The 26,537-nt window shown below is 44.8% G+C and overlaps 1 protein-coding gene across 3 annotated transcripts in view; it reads left to right on the top strand.

Moving 5' to 3' along the window:
* Positions 1-26,309, top strand: part of ZNF490 (zinc finger protein 490) — a 34,899-nt gene extending 8,590 nt beyond the window's left edge. For 2 of the 3 annotated variants that reach the window (XM_009434782.4, XM_016935175.3), the window contains 3 exons: positions 18,755-18,881; positions 19,400-19,460; positions 20,589-24,374. In XM_009434782.4, the coding sequence (XP_009433057.1) occupies positions 18,755-18,881; positions 19,400-19,460; positions 20,589-21,828 (1,428 nt within the window). In that variant the 3' untranslated portion in view covers positions 21,829-24,374. Of the gene's footprint in view, positions 1-18,754; positions 18,882-19,399; positions 19,461-20,588 lie in introns of all 3 variants that reach the window. The other variant, XM_001169078.6, reaches the window with a different exon arrangement.
* The last annotated feature ends 228 nt before the right edge of the window (positions 26,310-26,537 follow it).

Below are 26,537 nucleotides of genomic sequence, written 5' to 3'. Positions count from 1 at the left end.
CTGATATACAATTTATGTCACCCAGTCTCCAGTAGCCACAAAATTTTCATGTCAAATACATGAGGCAATTCAGACATAGAGATCAATGGCATGAAATTGAAATTCCAGAAATAGGCCCATATATATGTGTATGTGTGTGTGTGTGTGTGTGTGTGTGTATATATATATATGTGTATATATATATATATGTGTATATATATATATGTGTGTATATATATATATGTATATATATATATATGTGTGTGTATATATATATATTCAACTGAGTTTCAAAAACGGTGCCAGGAATCGGGAAATAATATTATTTTCTTTTTTTACTTTTTTCTTTTTTTTTTGTTGAGTCGGAGTCTTGCTCTCTCGCCCAGGCTGGAGTGCAGTGGTGAGATCTCAGCTCACTGCAAGCTCCGCCTCCCGGGTTCACGCCATTCTCCTGCCTCAGCCTCCTGAGTAGCTGGGACTACAGGCACCTGCCACCAAGCCCGGCTAATTTTTTTTGTATTTTTAGTAGAGACTGGGTTTCACCGTGTTAGCCAGGATGGTCTCGATCTCCTGACCTCGTGATCCGCCCGCCTTGGCCTCCCAAAGTGCTGGGATTACAGGCCTATGCCACCGCACCTGGCCTAGAATATTATTTTCATAAATTGGTGTTGTGACAGTTGGATAGACATACAAAAAAATAATAAAATTGGGCCGAGCACAGTGGCATGATCATCTGAGTCCTGGAGTTCAAGACCAGCCTGGGCAATATAGTGCAACCTCATATCTTATTAAAAAAATTAGCCAGGTTTGTGGCATACACCTGTAGTCCCAGCTGCTTGATGGCTGAGGGAGGAGGATTGCTGGAGCCTGGGAGTTTTGGCTGCAGTGAGCTATGATTGTACCACTCTAGTCTAGCCTGGGTGACAGAGTGAGACCCCAATTCTTTGTTTTTGTTTTTTTTTTTTTTTAGACGGAGTCTTGCTCTGTCACCCAGGCTAGAGTGCAATGGCACGATATCGGCTTATTGCAACCTCCGCCTCCCAGGTTCACACCATTCTCCTGCCTCAGCCTCCCGAGTAGCTGGGACTACAGGTGCCCGCCACCACGCCTGGCTAATTTTTTGTATTTTTAGTAGAGACGGAGTTTCACCGTGTTAGCCAGGATGGTCTCGATCTCCTGACCTCGTGATCTGCCCGCCTCGGCCTCCGAAAGTGCTAGGATTACAGGCGTAAGCCAACGCGCCTGGCCTTTTTTTTTTCTTTTTTTTTTGAGACAGGGTCTCACCCTGTCTCCCTGACTGGAAAGCTGTGAGCCTCAGCTCACTGCAGTCTCTGCCTTCCAGGCTCAAAGGATCCTCCCACCTCAGCCTCCCAAGTAGCTGGGGCTACAGGCGTGCACCACCACACCTGGCTAATTTTTGTATTTTTTGGAGAGACAGGTTGTGTCATGTTGGCCAGGCTGGTCTGGAACTCCTGGGCTCAAGTGATCCACCCACCTTGGCTTCCCAAAGTGCTAGGACAAGAGTCCTGAACATTTTTTCTCTATTCTGATGTCACAATCTCCAAAGTTATCTAAAACTTGCATTCAAGAGCACCTGTTAGAGCTTTATAGCTGATTATAAAACCACCTTCTAAAGAGGACCAAGACAAGATAAGACAACAATTGTTTATGGATGACAAAGTTTTAGGGTAGCCATAGCTAAAGACACAATTGACAAGGAAATCTGTTACTCTGTGGCACACAATAATTTAACATAATAATTATAATTATTACTGATAACATACACTAAGATATATCAGAATTACAAGAGTTTTCCATCATTTTGGAACACATACCAATAACATATATATACAGATATAGTCCAAAGAAAGCCATACTCCATTTTATATTTGACATTGCTTCCTCTATGATTTTTGTACCAAATAAGCCAAATTTCACATTTACATTAGTATACTATTACTGTTAAACCCAATTCTTTTCTTTTCTTTTTTTTTTTTGAGACAGAGTCTCGCTCTTTCGCTCAGGCTGGAGTGCAGTGGCACATCTCGGCTCACTGCAACTTCCACCTCCTGGGTTCACACCATTCTCCTGCCTCAGCCTCCCGAGTAGCTGGGACTACAGGTGCCCGCCACCATGCCTGGCTAATTTTTTGTGTTTTTTTTTTAGTAGAGACGGGGTTTCACCATGTTAGCCAGGATGGTCTCGATCTCCTAACCTCGTGATCCGCCCGCCTCGGCCTCCCAAAGTGCTGGGATTACAGGCGTGAGCCACGGCGCCTGGCCTAAACCCAATTCTTAATAAAACCTTATAGACATATTTACCCAATTTTATAGACATATTTACGCCAATGTTTGGCAATTTTTATAGATTTTTTATTACCCTTTACAATTTTTGTTAAAGAGCAGGTTAGTGTTCTAAGAGAAACCCGTTGTGCTTTTATTTTAATATTCAATTTACAGAAAAACTGGATAATACCCCCTTTAACTTTAGCCAATATGTTTACACACAGAATTTCTTTTACAATCAACCTTCCACAACTTGCTTAAACTTTCAGCTTTATTTTATCTAATTTAATCCATTAACCTTTTAATTTAGGCAAAAAAAATCCTCACTCCCATGCCTTCTTATAATCTTTTTACCAAAAGTATACTCTACTTTCCTTACACACCTTGCATGTAAAACTGTTTTTTCCGGTAGTCTCAATTACATGTTACAATACTGATTCTTAGCAACTTTTACTTTTGGTGAAAAACCTGGTAAGTGATTTTAATTATGGACCAGGTGGGGAGCCTAGGACCTAGACAGAAGTGCAGATAAGGTCTGACTCATTCTAGCATCTAACTTCATGTGTCCCAGGCCTTCCCTAGCTGTAAAGCAGGCAGTTGTACAGTTAAGAGTCATAATGGCATTTTATGAAGCATTCAGGAGGCCTAAACACCTTTAAATTCTACAACATTTCTTGCATAAGTTCCCTTTCATAAATTCTTTCATGACTTACACTCTATGATATGCCTTGACTTTCTGACTTGTCCTAAACATCCCTCTTTTTAAACAACCAGTCATTTTTCTTTAGGACAAGAATCTATCATAGAAGATCCTTTTTTATATAAAATATCTTTTCTTTATGCTTTTTTTAACCAAAAATACTTATTTATTTTTATAACTTTCTTTATGTCTCTTTTTTTTTCTTTTCTTTCTTTCTTTCTTTCTTTTTTTTTTTTTTTTGAGACAGAGTCTTGCTCTGTTGCCCAGGCTGAAGTGCAGTGGCGTGATCTTGGGTCACTGCCCAGGTTCAAGCGATTCTCCTGCCTTAGCCTCCAGAATAGCTGGGATCACAGGCACCCCGCCACCACACCCGGCTAATTTTTTTTTTTTTTTTGAGATGGAGTCTCGCTCTGTTGCCCAGGCTGGAGTGCAGTGATGCAGTCTCGGCTCACTGCAACCTCTGCCTCCCAGGTTCAAGCGATTTTCCTGCCTCAGCCTCCCTAGTAGCTGGGACTACAGGTGCGCACCACCATGCCTAGCTAATTTTTGTATTTTTAGTAGAGATGGGGTTTCACTGTGTTGGCCAGGCTGGTCTCGAACTCCTGACCTCATGATCTGCCTGCCTCGGCCTCCCAAAGTGCTGGGATTACAGGCATGAGCCACCGCGCCCGGCAGAATCCTGGGTTTTAAAAAGGGAGAATTATTGACGGGCATGGTGGCTCAGGCCTGTAATCCCAGCACTTTGGGAGGCCGAGGCGGGCAGATCCCAACCTAAGGTTGGGAGTTCGAGACCAGCCTGACCAACATGGAGAAACCCCGTGTCTACTAAAAATACAAAATTAGCTGGGCGTGGTGGCTCATGCCTGTAATCCCAGCTACTCGGGAGGCTGAGGCAGGAGAATCACTTGAACCCGGGAGGCGGAGGTTGCGGTGAGCGGAGATCACGCCACTGCACTCCAGCCTGGGCAACAAGAGAGAAACTCTGCCTCCAAAAAAAAAGGGGAGAATTATTATGAGGCTAGATAATGTGATGCTTTTACAGTGCACTTAACAATTTTTTTTCCCAAAGACATTTCTAAGTGTCTAAACCACACTTTTTCTTAAAAACCTGAGTAGCTTCTGTTGCAATAGCTATTTTTTTTAATTGTTGTTTTTGTTTTTTGAGACAGAGTCTCGCTCTGCCACCAGGCTGGAGTGCAGTGGCGCGATCTTGGCTCATTGCAACCTCCACCTCCCAGGTTCAAGCGATTCTCCTGCCTCAGCCTCCTGAGTAGCTGGGATTACAGGCGCGTGCCACCACGCCCAGGTAATTTTTGTATTTTTAGTAGAGACAGGGTTTGACCATGTTGGCCAGGATGGTCTCGATCTCTTGACCTCGTGATCCGCCCGCCTCGGCCTCCCAAAGTGCTGGATTACAAGCGAGAGCCACCGCACCCGGCCAGAATCTATATTTTTTAATTTTTAATTTTTATTTTTGTAGAGGCGGGTTCTTACAGTGTTACCCAGGCTGGTGTGAAAATCCTGGCCTCAAGGGATCCTCCCGAAGTGCTGAGATTACAGGCTTGAGCCAACGTGCCTGGCCTTTAATTGTCTTAAAAGGAAGTAAATTCTGACACATGCTACAACATCAGGAAGATTGAGGACATTATGCTAAGTGAAATAAGCCAGTCGGAAAAGGACAAATACAGAATAATTCCACCTATATGAGGTACCCACAGTGAAATTCACACAATCAAAAAGTCGACTAGTGGGTGTCAGGGGCTGAGGGTGAGCGGTAAATGGGATGTTATTCAATCGATAAAGAGTTTCAAATTTGCAAGATTAAATCAGTTCTAGAGATTGGTTTCACAATGTAACAACACTTAACACTACTGAATAGGCCACTTAAAAATGGACCTCGGGCAAAGAACAAATTCCTCTTACATGCAAATATCCCCGCCGGGAAAACCCACTCTGGGAAGCTAGCTCGGCTCAACCACGTGCCCTCCTGCATGGCTGTCACTCAGGGGTCAGGGGGCGGGGGCACACAAACTGTCCAGTCAGCATCGGTGTTGAAAAGGCGCTTGCACCCTAGCTCTGAATGCGCTTGTGAACATCCTTATTCTAGCGGTTCGCTAGGATTGCGTCCCAGCCTCGGACTGTCTGTGGCTCTGCGTATGCTTTGTCTCACTGGGACCTGCAGGTAGTGAGGGATCCGTAGGGAGGACTCCTGGAGCCTCCGTAAGCCGAGAAATGGTGAGTGTGCGGGGCCGGGAGTCCCGAGACCTGAGGAGGGGACTTGTCGGAACCGGCTGTGGGAAGACCCGAGTCCCCCTGGCGCAGCTGACCCGAGGGTCTCCCAGCAGCGTGGGGCTGGGCCGGCAGCTGGGACCTCAGGCGTTCTGTCCCGTCCCTGCGACTGCGGCCCCGGCCCCGGAGCCCTTTCCGGGCAGCTGGGCGCCCCCAGCCCCGCGTCTCCGAAGATTGTGCAGGGGCCCCGGGAAAGTCATGACGGATTCTCGTGTGTTTGAGAATCCATTTGGGTCAGAACATTAAGGTGAATCCACCTGTGAGAATTGAAGCCTGGAGGAGGGAACATTTTTTTTGCAGCTAGGGGAGAGGAGGGCGTGTGGAGCTCCCAGAGTTCGTTCCTGTGGCTCCTCAGATGCCCCTGCTGTCATCACCAGGCACTGACCCACTGTCTGGGTTACCGCTCTCAAGTTTGGGAATTTGTTTGTTTGTTTTTGACACGGTCTCGCAGTGTCGCCCAGGCTGAAGTGCGGTGGCGCCATCAAACCTCACTGCATCTCAAGCGATCCTCCCGCCTCAGCCTCCTGAGTAGCTGGGACTAAAGACATCTGCCACTACTGGCTAATTTCAAATTTTTATTTTGTAGATACAGGGTCTTGCTATGTTGCTCATGCTAGTCTCGAACGCCTGGCTTTAAGGGATCCTCTTGCCTTGGCCTCCCAAAATGTTGGTATTATAGGCGTGACCATGCCTGGCCCTTGTGAATGTATTTACCTTTCGATTGTGAGTTTTCCATTTTAACGGCGGAGAAGCAATTCCTTATCTAAACAGATTAAAATATTTGCGTTTCTTTCCCTTGGATTCCTTGATCAAATCACTTTTTTTTTTTTTTTTTTTGAGACGGAGTCTTTCTCTGTCACCCAGACTGGAGTGCAGTGACACCATCTCAGTTCACTGCAACCCCTGCCTCCCAGGTTGAAGCAATTCTTATGTCTCAGCCTCCTGAGTAGTTGGTATTACAGGCGTGTGCCACCACACCCGGCCTATTTTTGTATTTTTAGTAGAGATGGGATTGCATCTTATTGACCAGGCTGTTCTCGAACTCCTGGCCTCAAGTGATCTGCCTGCCTCAGCCTTCTAAAGTGCTGGGATTACAGGTGTGAGCTGCTGCGCTGGCCCAAATCACCTTTTTTTCTTTTTCTTTTTTTCTTTTGACAGAGTCTTGCTCTTTTGCTCAGGCTGGAGTGCAGTGGCATGATCTTGGCTCACTGCAACCTCTGCCTCCCAGGTTCAAGCAATTCTCCCTGCCTCAGCCTCCTGTGTAACTGGGATTACAGTCACCTGCCAACACACCCGGCTGATTTTTGTATTTTTAGTAGAGATGGGGTTTCGCCAGGTTGGCCAGGCTGGTCTCAAACTCCTGACCTCAGGTGATCCACCTGCCTCAGCCTCCCAAAGTGCTGGGATTGCAGGTGTGAGTCACCACACCCAGCCCTGAAACCTTTTAATGCCACCAGTGCCATGGGTGAGGCCCATAACCTACAATTTGAGGTTTTCTGGAGGAAAAAAATATATTAATAAATATTAAGGTAGGAAGATAACCGGAAGCATATCAAGTGACCACAGAAACAAAACAGAGAAAGATTAAAGAAGGAAGGGCACAAAAGAAAAAAAAAAATGAAGCATTTTTCTAGGTTTTGACCTAATTGCAACTCCAAAATATAGTAAAAGAATTATGCAACTAAAAAAAAGGCTGGACATGGTGGCCCACACCTGTTATCCAAACACTTTGGGAGGCTAAGACAGGCGGGTTGGGAGCTGACCAACATGGAGAAACCCCCTTCTCTACTAAAAATACAAAATTAACTGGGCGTGGTGGTGCATGGCTATAATCCCAGCTACTAGGGAGCAGGAGAATTTCTTGAACCCGGGAGGCGGAGGTTGTGGTGAGCCGAGATCACGCCCTTGCACTCCAGCGGGGACAACAAGAGCGAAACTCGGTCTCAAAAAAAAAAAGAGAGAGAAAAGGACACTGCATGTGGTTGGCTTTCAGGCCTCTCCGACATTAGTTCTGAATTTTATTATTTTTTAAATCATATATATATATTTCTGGTTTCAAACTCCTGGGCTCTAGCAATCCTCCTGCCTTGGCCTCCCAAGGTGCTGGGATTACAGGAATAAGCCACCAGGCCCAGCCTAGTTCTGAATTAATTTTAACATCTCTGTAATGCACTAACTGACAATCATTCATGGGATTAATCAATCCTAGGAATCAGCTATATCTGGAGATCCCACTAAATGTAAGCAAGGTACACTGATTGATTGATGGATGGATTGATGGAGTCTTCTTGCTCTGTTGCCCAGGTGGGAGTGCTGAGACAGACTCTCACTCTGTCGCCCAGGCAGAAGTGCAGTGGTGTGATCTCAGCTCACTGCAACCTCTGCCTACTGCTGTTGTTCCTGTTGGCACCCACAACATCATTTGGGCTTTTTTGATGTTCAGGAGGTAACACAGTCCTTTATAAAGTTTACTTAAGCCCATTTATGCTGTGACTTGCAAATTGGTCATCATTGCCCGGATATCGCTACCACAGAGGCTCTAGACACTGTTTAAGTTGCCATACGGCAGGCACTCCTGTTAGTGCCTCCAGAGCACTATAGAGGCTCTTTTTTTCTTTTCTTTTTTTTTTTTTGAGATGGAGTCTTGCTCTGTCTCCCAGGTTGGAGTGCAGTAGCAAAATCTCGGCTCACTGCAACCTCTGCCTCCCTGGTTCAAGCAATTCTCCTACCTCAGCCTCCAGAGTAGCTGGGATTACAGGTGTGCACCACCACACCCAGTTAATTTTTGTATTTTCAGTAGAGACGGGGTTTTACCGTATTGGCCAGGCTGGTCTCAAACTCCTGACCTCCAGTGATCTGCCTGCCATGGCCTCCCAAAGTGCTGGGATTACAGGCATGAGCCACCATTCCTGGCCGCTATAGTGGCTTTAGAAACCTCCTCTTATGCCTCTTGTAATTATCCATGATGACCATAAGTTGTCCATACGGCTCTGATGCAAGAAACAGCCCTTGGCCCCACACTATATGCCATTAGAGCTGCAATGATCACCTTGTACTAGGTTATCCTGAACATTGAGGCTCTCCCGGGCCCTGAGCATGTGACTCTACTCAACTGCTCATTTTGCCATGGGTCCTAGAAACAGCAACCTACACAGACCTCCTTTCAAAATTACAGAGCCAAACGTTAGCCTTCAGCATATCCTCTCTGCAGGAGTTGGGGTGGGAGGGTGACTTCTTTTCTTTCTTCCTTGCCAGATGTCATGGTGCTGGAGGAGGTCTACCTTCTCCTAGATCCTTTGCTACTGAGTGAACAGCAGTGGGGAGTGTGTAGACTTGATGGCTGACATGGCCACATTTGTACATGTTGGAGCTGCTGCTTTTTATCCCTTAATTGAAATGGACCTAATAAAGGACTGGATTCAAGGGGCAGCTCATCAGTTAGTCATCTTAGCAGTGGCCAACAATAAATCCCATCTGCACATGTTTACACACTCTTGAGTGATTGTCTAAGAGTTGCACCTTTGTAGTAAAAGAACTCTGGGAATATTAGGCTAGGTGTGGTGGCTCACGCCTGTAATCCCAGCATTTTGGGAGGCTGAGGCAGGTGGATCACTTGAGGTCAGGAGTTCGAGACCAGCCTGGCCAACATGGAGAAACCCCGTCTCTACTAAAAATACAAAAAAATTAGCCAGGTGTGGTGGCTCGTGCCTGTAATCCCAGCTACTCAGGAGGCTGAGGCAGGAGAATCGCTTGAACCTGGGAGGCGGAGGTTGCAGTGAGCCGAGATTGCGCCTCTGCACTTCAGCCTGGGTAACAGAGCGAGACTTCATCTCAAAGGGAAAAAAAAAAAAAAAACCTCACAAAACTCTGGGAATCTTTTTTTACCTCACGGCTAGCTATATAAGTCAAGATAATACACACCTCTACAGAGGGTAATCCCACAATCCAAGGCTCCGCCTGGACACTCATATTCGTGCAAGAGTTCCGGACACTACTGATACTAATCAAAGCTCTTATTTCACTTCTCAAAATAGAGAGTGATGGGCTTTTGAACAAGGCATCCTGTGGAACTTTCATTGCCTTTACCAGTCTCTGGCTCACGAAGCACCATAAAGGCTTACTAAAATAAAATTCATGAATTGAGTGAAAGGTTGTATGTTTCATTCATCAACCAGTCATGGTGTGAATTGTCATTAGCCTGTCCTCATCGTTTTTCTTTTTCTAGTAGACTTTATTTTTGTAGAGCTATTTCAGACTTACAGAAAAATTGATGAGAAAGTGTAGTATTCCCACTTGATCCCTCTGCCTCCACATAGTTTATCCTTTTTATATTTTCTATTACTTTAATACATCTGTTATAAGTGATGTACCAATATTGATGCCTCAGAGTCCACAGTTTACATTAGGGCTGACTCTGTTATACAATCTATGGGTTTTGGCAAATGTATAATAACTGCTATTCATCATAGCTGCATCATGTAGGATGCTTTCCCTCACCTAAATATCCCCTGTGCTTCTCCTATTCATTAGTCCCTCCCTCTTCCCAAATTCTTGACAGTCAAAAGCCTTTTTACTCTGTCATAATTTTGCCTTTTCCTGAATGTCATCTTTGAAACTACACAGTATATAACCATTTAGATTGGCTTCTTTCACTTAATAATATATGTTCAAGTCAAGGTTTCTCCACGTCTTTTTTTTTTTTTTTTAATTGAGATGGGGTCTCATCATAACACCCATGCTGGTCTTGAACTTCCAGACTCAAGTGATCCTCCTGCCTCAGTGCCCTGAGTAGCTGGTACTACAGGTGAGAGCCACCATACCTAGCCTCCATGTCTTTTCATGGCTTGATACCTGATTCTCCTGCCTCAGCCTCCCGAGTAGCTGAGATGATAGGCAAGCGCCACCACACTCAGCTAATTTTTGTATTTTTAGTAGAGACAGGATTTCACCATGTTGGCCAGGATAGTCTCGATCTCCTGACCTCATGGTCTGCCCTCCTTGGCCTCCCAAAGTGCTGGGATTACAGGCGTGAGCCACCGCACCCAGCTGATACCTGATTTCTTTTTATCATTCTGTAGATGAACCAGATGGTTTATCCATTTGTCTATTGAGAGGTATCTTGGTTCACTCTAAGGTTTGCAAGGTTTTGAATAAAACTATAAGCATTCATGTGCAGGTTTCGGCATGAACATAAATTTTCAACTCTTTTTAGTAAATACCTAGGAGCATGATGGCTAGATTACAATTTAAGAGTGTGTTTTTTTTTTTTGTAACTGTCTGCCTTTCAAAGTGGGAGTATCATTTTCCATTGCCAGCAGCAAATAATGATGATACTTATTGTTCTCCATCTTCACCATCATTTGGTGTTTTTAGTGTTTTAAAATTTAGCCATTTAGTGAGTGTGGTAATATCTTACTCAGTTTTATTTATCTTAGTTTTTTTTAATTCCCTAATGCTGTGTGACGTTGAGCATGTTTTCATGTGCTGCTTTACCATCTCTAAATCTTCTCTGGTGATGTGTATGTTCATATCTTTTGCCCATTTTTAATTGGATTGTCTTCCTGTTACTGAGTTTTAATAGTTCTTTTAGTAGTTGGAATATCAGTCCTTTATCAGATAGGTGTTTTGCAAAGAATTTCTCCCTGTCTGTAGCTTGTCTTTTCATTTTCTTAACATGGTCTTTCCCAGAGCAGGACTCTTTTTTGGGGGGGCGGCGGGGATGGAGTCTCTGTCAGTCAGGCTGGAGTGCAGTGGCGTAATCTCGGCTCACTGCAACATCAGCTTCTCAGGTTCAAGCGATTTATTCTACCTCAGCCTGCCAAGTAGCTGGGACTACAGGCATGCACCACCACACCTGGCTAATTTTTGTATTTTTAGTAGAGACAGGGTTTCACCATGTCGGCTAGACTGGTCTCAAATTCCTGACCTCAAGTCATCCGCCCGCCTCGGCCTCCCAAAGAGTTGGGATTACAGGCATGAGCCACCGTGCCAGGCCCCAGAGCAGGACTTTTTTATTTTAATGAAGTCAAACTTATAATTTATGTTATAATTCATCATCAAACCCAAGGTCATCTAGATTTTATATGTTATCCTCTAGGAGTCTTATTGTATTTTACAGTTACATCTTTGATCCATTTTCATTTAATTTTTCTTTTATTTAAAAAAAAAATTTTTTTTTTTTTTTAAAGAAATAGAGATGGAGTGTTGTTATGTTGCCCACGTTGGTCTTGAACTCCTGGGCTGAAGTGATCCACCCTATCTTAGCCTCCCAAAGTGCTGGGATTACAGGCGTGAGCCACCACACCCAGCTGCCTTTGGTTCTTCATCAAAGATCAGTTGACTATATTTGTGTGGCTGTGTAGGAAAGGAGTTGGCCGTATATGTTGAGCTTGTGTCCTTCAACCTTGCTCTTATTGGTTCCAGGAATTTTCTTTGTTGTAGATTTTTGAAATTCTCTACATACGCAGTCATGTCATATGCAGATAGACAGCTTTAGTTCTTCCTTCCCAGTTGGTATATCTTTTATTTCTTTTTCTTTTTCTTAGTTTCACTGTTGTACAATATTGAATAGAAATGGTGAGAGGGGCCAGGCACGGTGGCTCATGCCTGTAATCCAGCACTTTAGGAGGCCGAGGCAGGGGTTGGGGGGATCATTGAGGTCAAGAGTTCAGGACCAGCCTGGCCAACATGGTGAAACCCCATCTCTACTAAAAATATACAAATTAGCTGGACATGGTTGGGTGCACCTGTAATCCCAGCTACTCAGGAGGCTGAGGCAGGAAAATCTCTTGAACCCGGGAGGTGGAGGTGTTTACAGTGAGCTGAGATGGCACCAGTGCACTCCAGCCTGGGCAACAGAGCGAAATTCCATCTCAAATTAAAAAAACAAAAGGCCAGGCATGGTGGCTCATGCCTGTAATCCCAGCACTTTGGGAGGCCGAGACGGGCGTATCACAAGGTCAGAAGTTCCAGACCAGCCTGGTCAATATGGTGAAACCCCGTCTCTACTAAAAATACAAAAAAATTAGCGGGGCGTGGTGGCACATGCCTGTAATCTCAGCTACTCCGGAGGCTGAGGCAGGAGAATTGCTTGAACCCAGGAGGCGGAGATTGCAGTGAGCCGAGATTGTGCCAGTGCACTCCAGCCTGGGTGACAGAGTGAGACTCTCTCACTAAATAAATAAATAAATAAATACATAAATAAATGGTGAGAGTGTGAGAAGGGTCTTTCTTACCTTGTTCCTCATATTACTGGGAAAACATCTAGTTTTTCACATTAAGCGTGATGTTAACTGCAGGTTTCTTGTATGTAGTTTCTCAAGAAGTTCCTCTTGCCCGATGCAGTGGCATGCACCTGTAGTCTTTGCTGCTTGGGAGGCCAAGGCAAGAAGATTGCTGGAGCCCACCAGTTTGAGGCTGTAGCACTATGACGGCGCCTCTGAATAGCCAATATACTCCAGCCTGGGCAATTTAGTGAGACCTGTCTCAAAAAAAAAAAAAAAAAGAAGAAGAAGAAATTCCCTTCTATTCCTAGTTTGCTATCATAAATAGATGTTCAATTTTGTCAAGTGCTTCTTCATTTTCCCCCTTTCGTCATATTAATAATCTTTGTCTTTTTGTTGTTAGCTAGCTTGAGGAGACATTTTTCAGTTAATTATTGATATTTTCACAAGACCACCTTTTGGTTTTGTTGGTTTTTCTCTATCTATTTTTTTTGAGACAGAGTCTCGCCCTGTCACCCAGGCTGCAGTGTGATGGCGCGATCTGGGCTCACTGCAACCTCTGCCTCCTGGGTTCAAGTGATTCTCCTGCCTCAGCCTCCCAAGTAGCTGGGATTATAGGCCTGTGCCACCATGCCTGGCTAATTTTTGTATTTTAGAGTACATTAGAGAGTATTTTTGTAATTTTGTATTTGTAGAGATGGGGTTTCACCATGTTGGCCAGGCTGGTCTCGAAGTCCTGACCTCAGGTGATCTGCCTGACTCAGCCTCCCAAAGCGCTGGGATTACAGGCATGAGCCACCATACCTGGCCTGTTATTAGTTTTTTAAGTTAGACACTGAGATTATTGATTACAGATCATTCTTTGGTGGTATATGTGTTCAATCGTATACATTTCAGCCAGGCACTCCTTTTGCTGCATTCTACATGTTTTGATAAGTTCTATTTTTATTTAATTCAAAATAATTTTTAATATCTCGAGACTTTTCTCATCCATGCATTATTTAGAAGTTCAGGATTTAATATCCAAATATTTGTGGGTTTTCAAGCTATCTTTCTGTTATCAATTCTGGATCTGAGAACATGTTTTGTATTCTCTAGTCTTTTAAATTTGCTAGGAAGTATTTTATTTACCAGAATGTGAGATATCTTGGTGAATATTCCATGTGAACTTGAGAAGAATGTATATTCTGCTGTTACTGAATGAATTATTCTGGATTTCAATTAAGTCCAGTTGTTTTGATGGTGCTGTTCAATTTAATTATGTCCTTCCTGATTTCTGCCTGCTGGATCTCTAAATTAATGCTGGGGGTTATTGAAATATACAGCTGTACCAGTGAATTCATGTATTTCTTCCTGCAGTTGTATTAGTTTTCCCCTCATATATTTTGCCACTCTGTGGTTATGTACATACACAGTAAGGATTGCCTTGTCTTCTTGGTGAATTAACCCCTTTGTCAGTATGTAATGCCCTTCTATCACTGATAATTTCATGCTATGAAGTCAGCTTTTTCTGAAATTAATAAGGCTGTGCCAGCTTTTAAAAAATTAGTGTTGGCCGGGCATGGTGGTTCATGCTTGTAATCCCAGCACTTAGGGAGGCCAAGGCGGGCACATCACGAGGTCGGGAATTTGCGACCAGCCTAACCAACGTGGTGAAACCCTATCTCTACTAAAAATATAAAAATTGACCAGGCATGGTGTCTCACGCTTGTAATCTCAGCACTTTGGGAGGCAGGCGGATCGCCTGAGGTCAGGAGTTTGAGACCAGCCTGGCCAACATGGTGAAACCCTGTCTCTACTAAAAATACAAAAATTAGCCAGGCGTGGTGGCAGGTGCCTGCAATTCCAGCTACTCAGGAGGCTGAGGCAGAAGAATCGCTTGAACCTGGGAGGCGGAGGTTGTAGGGAGCCGAGATTGCGCCATCGCACTCCAGCCTGGGCAACAAGAGCGAAATTTCGACTCAAAAAAAAAAAAAAAAAAATTAGCTGGGTGTGGTAGTGTGCGCCTGTAATCCCAGCTACTCAGGAGACTGAGGCAGGAGAATCGCTTGAACCCGGGAGGTGGAGGTTGCAGTGAGCCAAGATTGCGCCACTGCACTCCAGCCTGGGTGGCAGAGTGAGACTTTGTCTCAAAATAATAATAATAATAATAATTAGTGTTAGCATAGTATATCTTTCTCTATTCCTTTATTTTTAATATATCTTTGTGATATATTTATTTATTATTACTTTTTATTATTATACTTTAAGTTCTAGGGTACATGTGCACAATGTGCAGGTTTGTTACATATGTGTACATGTGCCATGTTGGTGTGCTGTACCCATTAACTCGTCATTTACATTAGGTATATCTCCTAATGCTATCCCTCCCCCCTCCCCCCAATCTTTGTGATATATTTAAAGTGGATTTGTTGGCCTAGGTATGGTGGCTCGCACCTGTAATCCCAGCATTTTGGGAGGCTGAGGCAGGATGATTGCTTGAGGCCAGGAGTTTGAGACAAGCCTGGGCAACATAGTGAGACCCCATCTCTATAAAAAGAAACAAAATTATCAAGGGATGGTAGTGCACACCTGTAGTTCCAGCTACTCAGAGGCTGAGGTGAGAGTCCTTTGAGCCCAGGAGTTTGAGGTTATAGTCATCTGTCCTCCCACAACTGCACTCCAGCCTGGGTGACAGAGCATGACCCTGTCTCTAAAAAACAAAAGAAAGTAAAAAAAAAAAAAAAAAAAGCGAATTTCTTGCAAACAACATATATTAGGTATTCTTTTTTCTTTTTCTTTTTTTTTTTTTTTGAGATGGAGTTTTATTCTTGTTGCCCAGGCTGGAGAGCCATGGCGCGATCTCGCCTCACTGCAACCTCTGCCTCCCAAGTTCAAGTGATTCTTCTGCCTCGTGAGTAGCTGGGATTACAGGCATGTGCCGCTGCACCTGACTAATTTTGTATTTTTAGTAGAGACAGGGTTTCTCCATGTTGGTCAGGCTGGTCTTGAACTCCTGACCTCAAGAGGTCCTCCTGCCTCGGCCTCCCAAAGTGCTGGGATTACAGGCGTGAGCCACGCCTGGCCAGGTGTTCTTTTTTATCCACTATGACAGTATCAGTGAGCTGAGATTGTGTCACTGCAATCCAGCCTAGGCAACAGAGTTAAGACTCTGTCTCAAAAAAAAAAAGAAAAGAAATAAATTTCTGGTCTGATAATTCCAGCATCTCTTTTATATCTCAGTCTGGTTCTGATGCCTGCACTCTCTCTTCAAACCGTCTAAGTCTTTTAATATATCTTGTAATTTTTGTTGAGATCTGGGCATGGTGTTGAAAAGGAACTGAGGTAAACAGGCTTTAAATGTGAGGGTTTAGGTTTATCCTGTTGATTTTAGGCTGTGTTTACTATTTTCAGTAGCTGTAGGTGTCAGATAAAATTGCCTTTGGTGTCCCTGGTTTTCTGTGTTCTGTCATTTTTGGGGTTCTCTAGAGATTTCTTCAATTGTGAAACATGCAGAAAGAAATAGAATATTGTTTCATTGTATTCTACTGTTTTATTTTATTTTATTTTATTTTATTTTTTGAGGTGGAGTTTCGCTCTGTCGCCCAGGCTGGAGTGCAGGGGCACGATCTTGGCTCACTGCAACCTCTGCCTCCCAGGTTTAAGCGATTCTCCTCCCTCAGCCTCCCAAGTAGCCGGGATTACAGGTGCTCACCACACCTGGCAAATTTTTGTATTTTTAGTAGAGATGGGGTTTTGCTATGTTGGCCAGGCTGGTCTCAAACTCCTGATGTCAAGTGATCTGCCCGCCCCCCGCCTCCCAAAGTGCTGGGATTACAGTCGTGAGCCACCACACCTGGCCTGTTCTACTGTTTTAAAACAAAAACCCAGGCCAGGAGTGGTGACTCATTCCTGTAATCCTAGCATTTTGGGAGGCCAAGGCAGGCAAATTACTTGAGGTAGGAGTTCGACACCATCCTGGCCAACATGAAGAAACACCCTGTCTCTACTAAAAATACAAAAATTAGCTGGGTGTGGTTGTGCATGTCTGTAATCCCAGCTACTCTGTTGGCTGAGGCAGGAGAACTGCTTGAATGCTGGAGGCAGGGGTTGCAGTGAGCCAAGATTGCACCACTGCACTCCAGCCTGGGTGACAGAGCGAGACTGGGTCTCAAAATAAAAACAAAACTCTAATGTCACACTGTTACCAGTGGCTGGAGTGGAAACATGATATAATCCTATGAATCATCTGTCTTCTGGTGAGCCTGTGCCCCGAGCCATGATGTTCTTTGCTATGATAAGAAAGACATTTGTTTGGTCTTTGTGTGTGGTTCCTAGTACAGAGTTCCTAAATCTCTTGGAATTTCATGAGTGATAAGGGTAATGGACCCTCTCTTGTTGTAAATAAATGACTACTGGAAGGAATGCCTACCTAACTTCAGGGTGGGGATTGATGTCCCGAAAGACACCCAGTCTTGATCTTCCTCTAGCCCTAGCCCCCAAAATCGGGGGAGAGAAAAAGGGCTGGAGGTTTAGTGCTTGGACTCCCGACCTCAAATGATCTGCCCACCTCTGCCTCCCAAAGTGCTGGGATTATAGGCGTGAGCCACCCCGCCTGGCCTTTGACTGCTCACAGCTTTAAAACCTCATTCCTCAGTTTCCACTGTGTACCCCACATATGGACGTGGTAGGAAGAAAGCCTGGGTCACCCTCATTTGGTGCTGGCGACAGAGTCAATTCACATCAGCCTCCACCTGTATGCTTGAACTCATACTAGCCCACTCCCTAATGTCAGTAAAAATCCCCAGCCAGGCTCCTTTTCTTGCTCTCCGAAGCCATTTCACAAGTGCTTGAGAGTTACACAGCTTTGCCTGAGAGCTCAAGCATGCGAGTAATAAACCTTCATGAGTACAGGGGTTTATAGAGGTCCAAGTTGCTGTGCTTTCTTTCCAATAACCTCCTAGACCCATGAAATGAGACAGAAAGGAAAAACTGAACCTATGATAAATATTACACAAACACGTTGAAATTAATACTAATGCAGAAGAATATTTTCATTCAGCCACCTGGATTTGCATGGTTCTAATGGCCCGAGATCCTTCAGGGCAACATGGCCAGTGACTTCTGGCTTTTCACAGACTTCCTGATCTCTCATGTTGTTTATGAAAAAGAAAAATACACAGTTTTTCATCCTCAATGGGAGATGTGCAGCTTATAGTCTAAAGGGTGTATTCATTTATTAAAATCTCATCCAGATTTGACCCCAAGTTTCATGAAATGCTGAGTGGTACAGTATGTAATAAGGTAGAAAATGAAAGAGTTTTTCTCACAAGGAATTGATGATCTTACAGTTTGTTTCATTTCTACAGCATTTCTCTCATATCTCCAAGATGGCCTTGGGTCTGCATTTAAAGAACAATAAGGTGGCCGGGCGCGGTGGCTCACGCCTGTAATCCCAGCACTTTGGGAGGCCGAGGGGGGCGATTCAAGAGGTCAGGAGATCAAGACCATCCTGGCTAACATGTTGAAACCCCGTCTCTACTAAAAATACAAAAAATTAGCCAGGCGTGGTGGCACGTGCCTGTAGTCCCAGCTACTTGGGAGGTTGGGGCAGGATAATCACTTGAACCTGGGAGGAGGAGGTTGCAGTGAGCCAAGATCGCACCATTGCACTCCAGCCTGAGCGACAGAGCAAGACTCCATCTCAAAAAACATAAAAATAAAAAGAACAATAAGGCTTCAAGTGATCACAGTTAAAATATAGAAATAATGGCGGGGTGCGGTGGCTCACGCCTGTAATCCCAGCACTTTGGGAGGCCGAGGCGGGCGGATCACGAGGTCAGGAGATGGAAACCATCTTGGCTAACATGGTGAAACTCTGTCTCTACTAAAAATACAAAAAATTAGCTGGGTGTGGTGGTGGGCGCCTGTAGTCCCAGCTACTTGGGAGGCTGAGACAGGAGAATGGTGTGAACCCAGGAGGCGGAGCTTTCAGTGAGCCGACATTGTGCCACTGCACTCCAGCCTGGGCGACAGAGCAAGAATGTTTCAAAATATATATATATATATGTATATATATATAGAGAGAGAGAGAGAGAGCGCAATAATTTTTGTATGTTCACGATAGTGTTAAATTTATGAGGAAGTGAGTATGGAAAGAGTCAAGAGTTCTTACAACCAAGTTATACCACTAAAGCGAGACTACAGGATTATATGGAATTTCTCAGGAATTCTGAGAATGGATCCTCACTACTGCGAATCTCTCTCCTCCTCCTAAACACACATGGGGGATGTTTTAGGACTCCATCTCCCTTGAGGATGTGGCTGTGAACTTCACCCTGGAGGAGTGGGCTTTGCTGGATCCTGGCCAGAGGAATATCTACAGAGATGTGATGCGGGCAACCTTCAAGAACCTGGCCTGTATAGGTAAGGGTGACATAATTTCTCTACTTAATTAAGGAGGGAACAGGTGTTTCTTGCACAACAACTGAGTTCCAAGGTTTAAAATGGGGGAAGGGGCCAGGCACGGTGGCTCGCGCCTGTAATCCCAGTGCTTTGGGAGGCTGAGGCGGGCGGATTACAAGGTCAGGAGTCTGAGACCAGCCTGACCAACATGGTGAAACCCTGTCTCTACTAAAAATAAAAAATTAGCCAGGCCTGGTGGCAGGTGCCTGTAATTCTGGCTACTCGGGAGGCTGAGGCAGGAGAATTGCTTGAACCCGGGAGGCCGAGGTTGCAGTGAGCTGAGACCGCGCCATTGCACTGCAGCCTGGGCAACAGCGAGACTCTGTCTCAAAAAAAAAAAAAAATGTGGGAAGAGAATACTTTAGTAAGTAGATCAGACAGTGTCATAGCTAATCAATAGCTAATCATGGATCTTAGAGTGTTATAATTTTCTATAATTTCTAATAATTTATTGTGAGTTCTCTGGGCTTGTATTTTAGGGGAAAAATGGAAAGACCAGGATATTGAAGATGAACACAAAAACCAGGGAAGAAATCTAAGGTGAGTTGCATTCACAAATAATTATATAGCCCCTGAGAGAATCTTAGTATTTCATAAATTTCAAAAGCCAAGCAAGCAAAACAATAAGCAGAGTTTCAAGTTTATTCATTCTTAGAAAATTTTTACTGAAGGTGTTTCATTGAAACTGTCATGGGCAGCCAGGCGTGGTGGCTCATGTCTGTAATCCCAGCACTTTGGGAGGCTGAGGCCAGTGGATCATGAGATCAGGAGATCGAGACCATCCTGGCCAACATGATGAAACCCTGTCTCTACTAAAAATACAAAAAATTAGCCGGGCGTGGTGGCGTGCACCTATAGTCCCAGCTACTCGGGAGGCTGAGGCAGGAGAATCGCTTGAACCTGGGAGGTGGAGATTGCAGTGAGCTGAGATCGATCCACTGCACTTCCAGCCTGGTGACAGAGCGAGACTCCGTCTAAAAAAAAAACAACAGAAACTGTCATTGGCTGGGTAAGGTAGCAAATACCTCTAATCCCAGCCTTTGGTAGGTGAAGGCTGGAGAATTGCTTGAGGCCAGGAGTTCAACACCAGCCTGGTCAACATAGCGAAAACCTGTCTCTACAGAAAAAAAAAAAAAGCAGTAGATGTTCAGGGTGTGAGAAGAAATCACTATGAAACAGCATTTAAAAATCCTGGCCGGGCGCAGTGGCTCATGCCTGTAATCCCAGCACTTTGGGAGGCTGAGGCGAGCGGATCACCTGAGGTCAGGAGTTTGAGACCCCGTCTCTACTAAAAAAGATACAAAATTAGCGGGTCGTGGTGGTGCATGTCTGCAATCCCAGCTACTTGGGAGGCTGAGGCAGGAGAATCACTTGAACCCAGGAGGCGGAGGTTGCAGTGAGCCGAGATCACACCACTGCACTCCAGCCTGGGCAACAGAGAGACTCTGTCTCAAAAATAATAATAATAATTTTTTTTAACTATTTTGATAATAGCTATGGTCACGGCCTGTTCTAGAGTATTGAGTATATTAGCTTCCAAAACAATTTAGACAGGGCAGATAACACACAGTTTCTCTGAAAATATTTAAAATGTAATTCTGGTACTTGCTAATAAATATAAGATCATTAATACAAAACTATTAATAATACGGCACTCATTCTTTACAGAAGTCCTATGGTTGAAGCACTCTGTGAAAATAAAGAAGATTGTCCATGTGGAAAAAGCACTAGCCAGATTCCTGATCTTAATACGAACCTGGAAACTCCTACTGGATTAAAACCATGTGACTGCAGTGTGTGTGGGGAAGTCTTCATGCATCAGGTCTCCCTTAATAGGCACATGAGATCTCACACTGAACAGAAACCAAATGAGTGTCACGAATATGGAGAGAAGCCACATAAATGTAAAGAATGTGGGAAAACCTTCACTCGCAGCTCCAGTATTCGAACCCATGAAAGAATTCACACTGGAGAGAAACCCTATGAATGTAAGGAATGTGGCAAAGCCTTCGCATTTCTCTTTTCCTTTCGAAACCATATAAGAATTCATACTGGAGAGACACCCTATGAGTGTAAGGAATGTGGGAAGGCATTCAGATATCTCACTGCTCTTCGGCGCCATGAAAAAAATCACACTGGAGAGAAACCCTACAAATGTAAACAGTGTGGAAAAGCCTTTATATATTACCAGCCTTTTCTAACCCACGAAAGGACTCACACTGGAGAGAAACCTTATGAATGTAAGCAATGTGGGAAAGCCTTCAGTTGTCCCACGTACTTACGGAGTCATGAGAAAACTCATACTGGAGAGAAACCTTTTGTATGTAGGGAATGTGGGAGAGCCTTCTTTTCTCACTCAAGCCTTCGAAAACACGTGAAAACCCACACCGGAGTTCAACCTTATACATGTAAGAAATGTGGGGAAGCCTTCAAGTCATCTAGTTCCTGTGAAGTGCATGAAAGAACTCATTTTGGAGAAAAACCCTATGAATGTAAACAATGTGGTAAAGCCTTCAATTCTTCAAGTTACCTTCAGTTGCACGAAAGAGTTCACACTGGCGAGAAAACTTATGAATGTAAAGAATGTGGTAAAGCCTTTCTTTATTCCACTCACTTTCGAATCCATGAAAGAACCCATACTAGAGAGAAACCCTATGAATGCAAACAGTGTGGTCGGGTCTTCATTTACTTCAGTCACCTTCGAAGGCACGAAAGAAGTCACACTGGAGTGAAACCATGTGAGTGTAAGCAGTGTGGCAAAGCTTTCACTTGTTTAAATTCCCTGAAAGTACACAAAAGAATTCATACTGGAGAAAGACCCTTTCAGTGTAGACAATGTGGTAAAGCCTTCAGTTACTCAAAGTCTTTGCACGTGCACGAAAGGACTCATAGTAGACAGAAGCCCTAAGAAAGTAAAGTGTGGTAATGCTGTCAGTTGTATTAGTTCCTTTTGGATGTATGAGAGTACTTACGCTGGAGAGAAATTCAAGGAATGTAAACGGTGTGATTAAGCCTTCAGTTGTCCTAATTCACTTTGAAGACGTGACTCATGCGGCAATGAAATATTTAACAAATGGGGGAGGAACTTCCACTCTCCTGCGGGATTGCAGATATGTGAATGGACTCCATGGACAGAAACCCTATGAATGTATGGAGTGTAGGAAAGCCTTCACTTCACGTAATCTTTTAAAGACACCTGAGAATATATACTGGAGAGAAACTATAAAGAAAATTCTATATCCATCCCATCTTTTGTGGGGTTTGTTTTTTGTTTTTGTTTTTGTTGAGATGTAATTTTGCTCTTGTTGCCCAGGCTGGAGTGCAGTGGTGCGATCTCGGCTCACCGCAACCTCTGCCTCCCGGATTCAAGCAATTCTCCTGCCACAGCCTCCCAAGAAGCTGGGATTACAGGCATGCGCCACCACGCCTGGCTAATTTTGTAATTTTAGTGGAGATGGGGTTTCTCCATGTTGGTCAGGCTGGTCTCAAACTCCTGACTTCAGGTGATCTGCCTGCCTCGGCCTCCCAAAGTGCTGGGATTACAGGCATGAGCCACAGCACCCAACCTTTTTTTTCCCCCCTGCACCCCAAGATGGAGTCTCACTCTGTTGCCCCAGGCTGGAGTGCAATGGTGTGATCCTGGCTCACTGTAACCTCTGCCTCCTGGGTTCAAGCAATTCTTCTGCCTCAGCCTTCCAAGTAGCTGGGATTACAAGTGCTCACCACCATGCCCAGCTAATTTTTATATTTTTAGTAGAGACAGTGTTTCACCATGTTGACCAGGCTGATCTTAAACTCTTGACCTCAAATGATCCACCCACCTTGGCCTCCCAAAGTGTTCGTTTTACTTTTTTTTTTTTTTTTTTTTTTTTGAGTTGGAGTCTTACTGTGTTGCCTAGGCTGGAGTGAAAGTGGCGCAACCTCTGCCTCCCGGTCAAAGCAATCCTGCCTCAGGCCCCCTAGTAGCTGGCATTACAGGCACATGCCACCACGCCCAACTAATTTTTATATTTTTAGTGGAGACGGGGTTTCACCATGTTGGCCAGGCTGGTCTTGAACTCCTGACCTCAGGTAATCCACCTGCCTTGGCCTCCCAAAGTGCTGGGATTACAGGCGTGAGCCACCACACCTGGCCCCCAGTTCTTTTTTTTTTTTTTGAGACGGAGTCCTCGCCCAGGCTGGAGTGCAGTGGCGCGATCTCAGCTCACTGCAAGCTCCACCTCCCGGGTTCACGCCATTCTCCTGCCTCAGCCTCCCGAGTAGCTGGGACTAGAGGCGCCCGCCACCACGCCCGGCTCATTTTTTGTATTTTTAGTGGAGACGGGGTTTCACCATGTTAGCCAGGATTGTCTTGATCTCCTGACCTCGTGATCCGCCCTCCTCGGCCTCCCAAAGTGCTGGGATTACAGGCGTGAGCCACCGCGTCCGGCCTCCAGTTCATTTTAAAACCATGAAACCACCCACACTGGAGAGCCGCCTTCTTAAACGTAAGCAATATGGGAACATCTTCAATGACATCTGCAACCATTGTCGAGATTCTTCGTAGGAAGAATTAAAGGAATGGGGAAGAAGGACTTGGGCCCCAGCAGGCCTTTTGTGGCATCCAGTCAGAAGTTAGGAAACACCCTCTAGGGCAGTGCCTGCCCTCAGCTCTCACACATGACTGGAGAGAAGTGAGAAGACTCCCAGAATCTGCCTTTTAAGTTTCCATCAGTGTCCTCGGGTCAGACTGTGGGAATGCTGTACTTCTAAGACAAAGGTTCGCATCTTACAGTTTCTCCCCAAGTGGGATCTGCCTATGCACATCCTAATTCACAGACATTGTCAGCCTTGCATTATTCCAGGGCTGTTTTGAGGTCATCTCCAGCTCCACTTCCCATCTCAAACCTACACTTTGGATACTTACTGGGAAACATGTTTAAACGTTCACATCTGAATTTCTCTGTGGCAACCGCAGGTGGCTCTGAGGTGAGAGACTGAAGAAGCAGAACCTGTATCATGGGACACACGCCCCTTGACCACACAGCATCCACTCTCCTGCGGTTACCAGCCCTGCACCAACCACCACAGTCAGACTAATCTCAAAACTGCTAGTGGAGTCACAGACACACTCTGCCATGTCTTAGCTGTAGGACACTCAGAATTCTTACCTCCCCAAACTTGCTTTCCCTGTTTTCTGGCACGTTCTACCCTGAGATATTCAGCGGCATATGCACTGATGATGCTCCGGCCTTCTCACGTCAGTGCATGTCACATGCATCCTGCTCCAGGACTGGTTTCCTAGCCTCCCACTAAGACTAGCACTTAGCTCTTCTTGGAAAAGGACCCACCCTGCAGCGCTCCAGCTCTGTTGTGTATGGGAGGTGCTGGTGTCAGGGTTCACAAGCCATGGAACTACCTTGCTTCACATCACAAGGCAAGGTGAACTCGACTCCCAATAAACTGCTTGCTGGAGCCTCCGAATTCTCCCTTTTCTGAATTGCATAGGCACGATAGGGGTCGGGTCTGTCCTTTGTTGGAGTCAGTCCCCCGTTTTCTTAGCAAGTCAGTGTGTTTTAGAAGGGAGGTGGCAGCATTGAGGGAAACCAGGTCACCATCCACCCTCGTAACAACAGTCTCCCTGGGTGGGTCCCAGAAGTGATCTTTGTGTCGCTCGGGTCGGAACTCTGTAGGCCTCTGGCCTCCACCCTCCCCCAACAGCAGGGATGGGTCAGGTGGCAGCATCCAAAACCACGGTGAAGATACTAGGGTCCAGAGGCTGACTGGAGCAAGGTTTGCTGGCAGATGAGGCCTCAGTGGAAGTGACGGCTACTGTGGAGATGCAGTGGAGGACCTGGTGGCTGAGCCAGGAGATACACACCTTCGCTTCTCTCACCAGGAACATTTATGGTAGTATGAGGGGTTGGAACATTATTACTCAACCCATTTCAGGTCCTTACTTTCACATTCTTGAGCTGCCATGTTGTGCTTTTGTAGAGAGATGATTATTGTACTGTGGGAGGTCAGGAAGTTCGAGATTCCTTCACTGTCAGAATGGGCTCAAGGAGCCATCTTTTGTGATAGGTATTGGGGAACTAAGGGGTATCTCTGCTACAGGAATGGGAGTGAGAACATTCACTTTTTGAAGGACAAGTATATGTGGGTCTATGATGATGTTTTTGTAAAACCCTTTTGTGTATGTGTCTGTGTGAGTCCTAATATTCAGTAAGTATTTTCCTCTGTGTAACTCCCTCTAATAGGTGTAGTCAACAAAGCTGTGCTAATATCTCTGTCCCCTTGATCCTGGCATTCTGGAAGACACGAAAGCAAGCAAGAATATATAAGGCACTGTGGTGGTTATTCCTGAGGAGCCAGAGAAACCTGGAGAAGAGATCAGAACACCTGGGGTCCTTCTATTTGGGAGAATCTTTTAGTATCTGGGCTGTTACACCTGTGGGTTTGTGAATTTGTGTCTGTCCACCTGTATGTACAGTGACAACGTGTGTGATTTTTGTATATTTGTCTAGAGGGCTGTGTGTATATATATTTATATATATTTTTAAATATGGAATGCTTTTAGGTTTTTTTTTTTTTTTTTTTTTTGAGATGGATTCTCACTGTTGCCAGGCTGGAGTGCAGTGGCACAATCTTGGCTCACTGCAACCTCCACTTCTCGGGTTCAAGCAATTCTCCTGCCTCAGCCTCCTGAGTAGCTGGGACTATAGGCGCGTGCCACCACACCCAGCTAAATTTTTTTGTATTTTTAGTAGAGATGGGGTTTCACCATGTTGACCAGGATGGTCTCAATCTCCTGACCTTGTGATCCACCCACCTCGGTCTCCCCAAAGTGCTGGGATTACAGGCGTGAGCCACTGTGCCTGGCTGGTTATTTTGTTTGTTGTTTTTTTGAGACACAGTCTCGCTCTGTCACCAAGCTGGACTGCAGTGGCATGATCTCGGCTCACTGCAATCCCTGCCTCCCAGGTTCAAGCAATTCTCCTGTTTCAGCCTCCTGAGTAGCTGGGATTACAGGCGCGTGCCACCATACCGAGCTAGTTTTTTTATTTTTAGTAGAGACGGGGTTTCACCATGTTGGCCAGGATGGTCTCGCTCTCCTGACCTTGTGATCCGCCTGCCTTGGCCTCTCAAAGTGCTGGGATTAAAGGCTTGAGCCACCAGGCCCGGCTGGAATGCTTGCATTTTCTTGCCTGATTTCCCTGGGAGCACCCCCCTTAACACTGAATGGAGCTGGTGAGAGCAAATATCCTTGTTTCTGATATTAGATATTAAAAATATGGTTTTTCACCATCAAAGATTTTATTGAGTTTTTCATATATGCCTTGTAGCAATTTGAGTAAATTATATTCCTTGTTTGTTGCAGATTTTTCATCATAAATGGGTGTTGAATTATGTCATGCTTTTTTGCATCAATTGAGACTGTCATTTTTCCGTCATTTCCTAATGTGGTGTATTCCACTGATCAATTTCCATATGGTGAACCATCCTTACATTCCAGGGACAAATCTCACTTGGTTATATTGCATAATGCTTTGAATATATTGCTTTATATGTTTTGCTGGCATTTATTTCAAGATTTTTGCATCAGTACTCATAAGGGACAGGAATGCCATCTTCCTT

This window comes from Pan troglodytes, chromosome 20, assembly GCF_028858775.2.
Source record: "Pan troglodytes isolate AG18354 chromosome 20, NHGRI_mPanTro3-v2.0_pri, whole genome shotgun sequence".
Taxonomy (NCBI): Eukaryota; Metazoa; Chordata; class Mammalia; order Primates; family Hominidae; genus Pan; species Pan troglodytes.
This window is presented reverse-complemented; position numbering and strand designations above follow the sequence as displayed.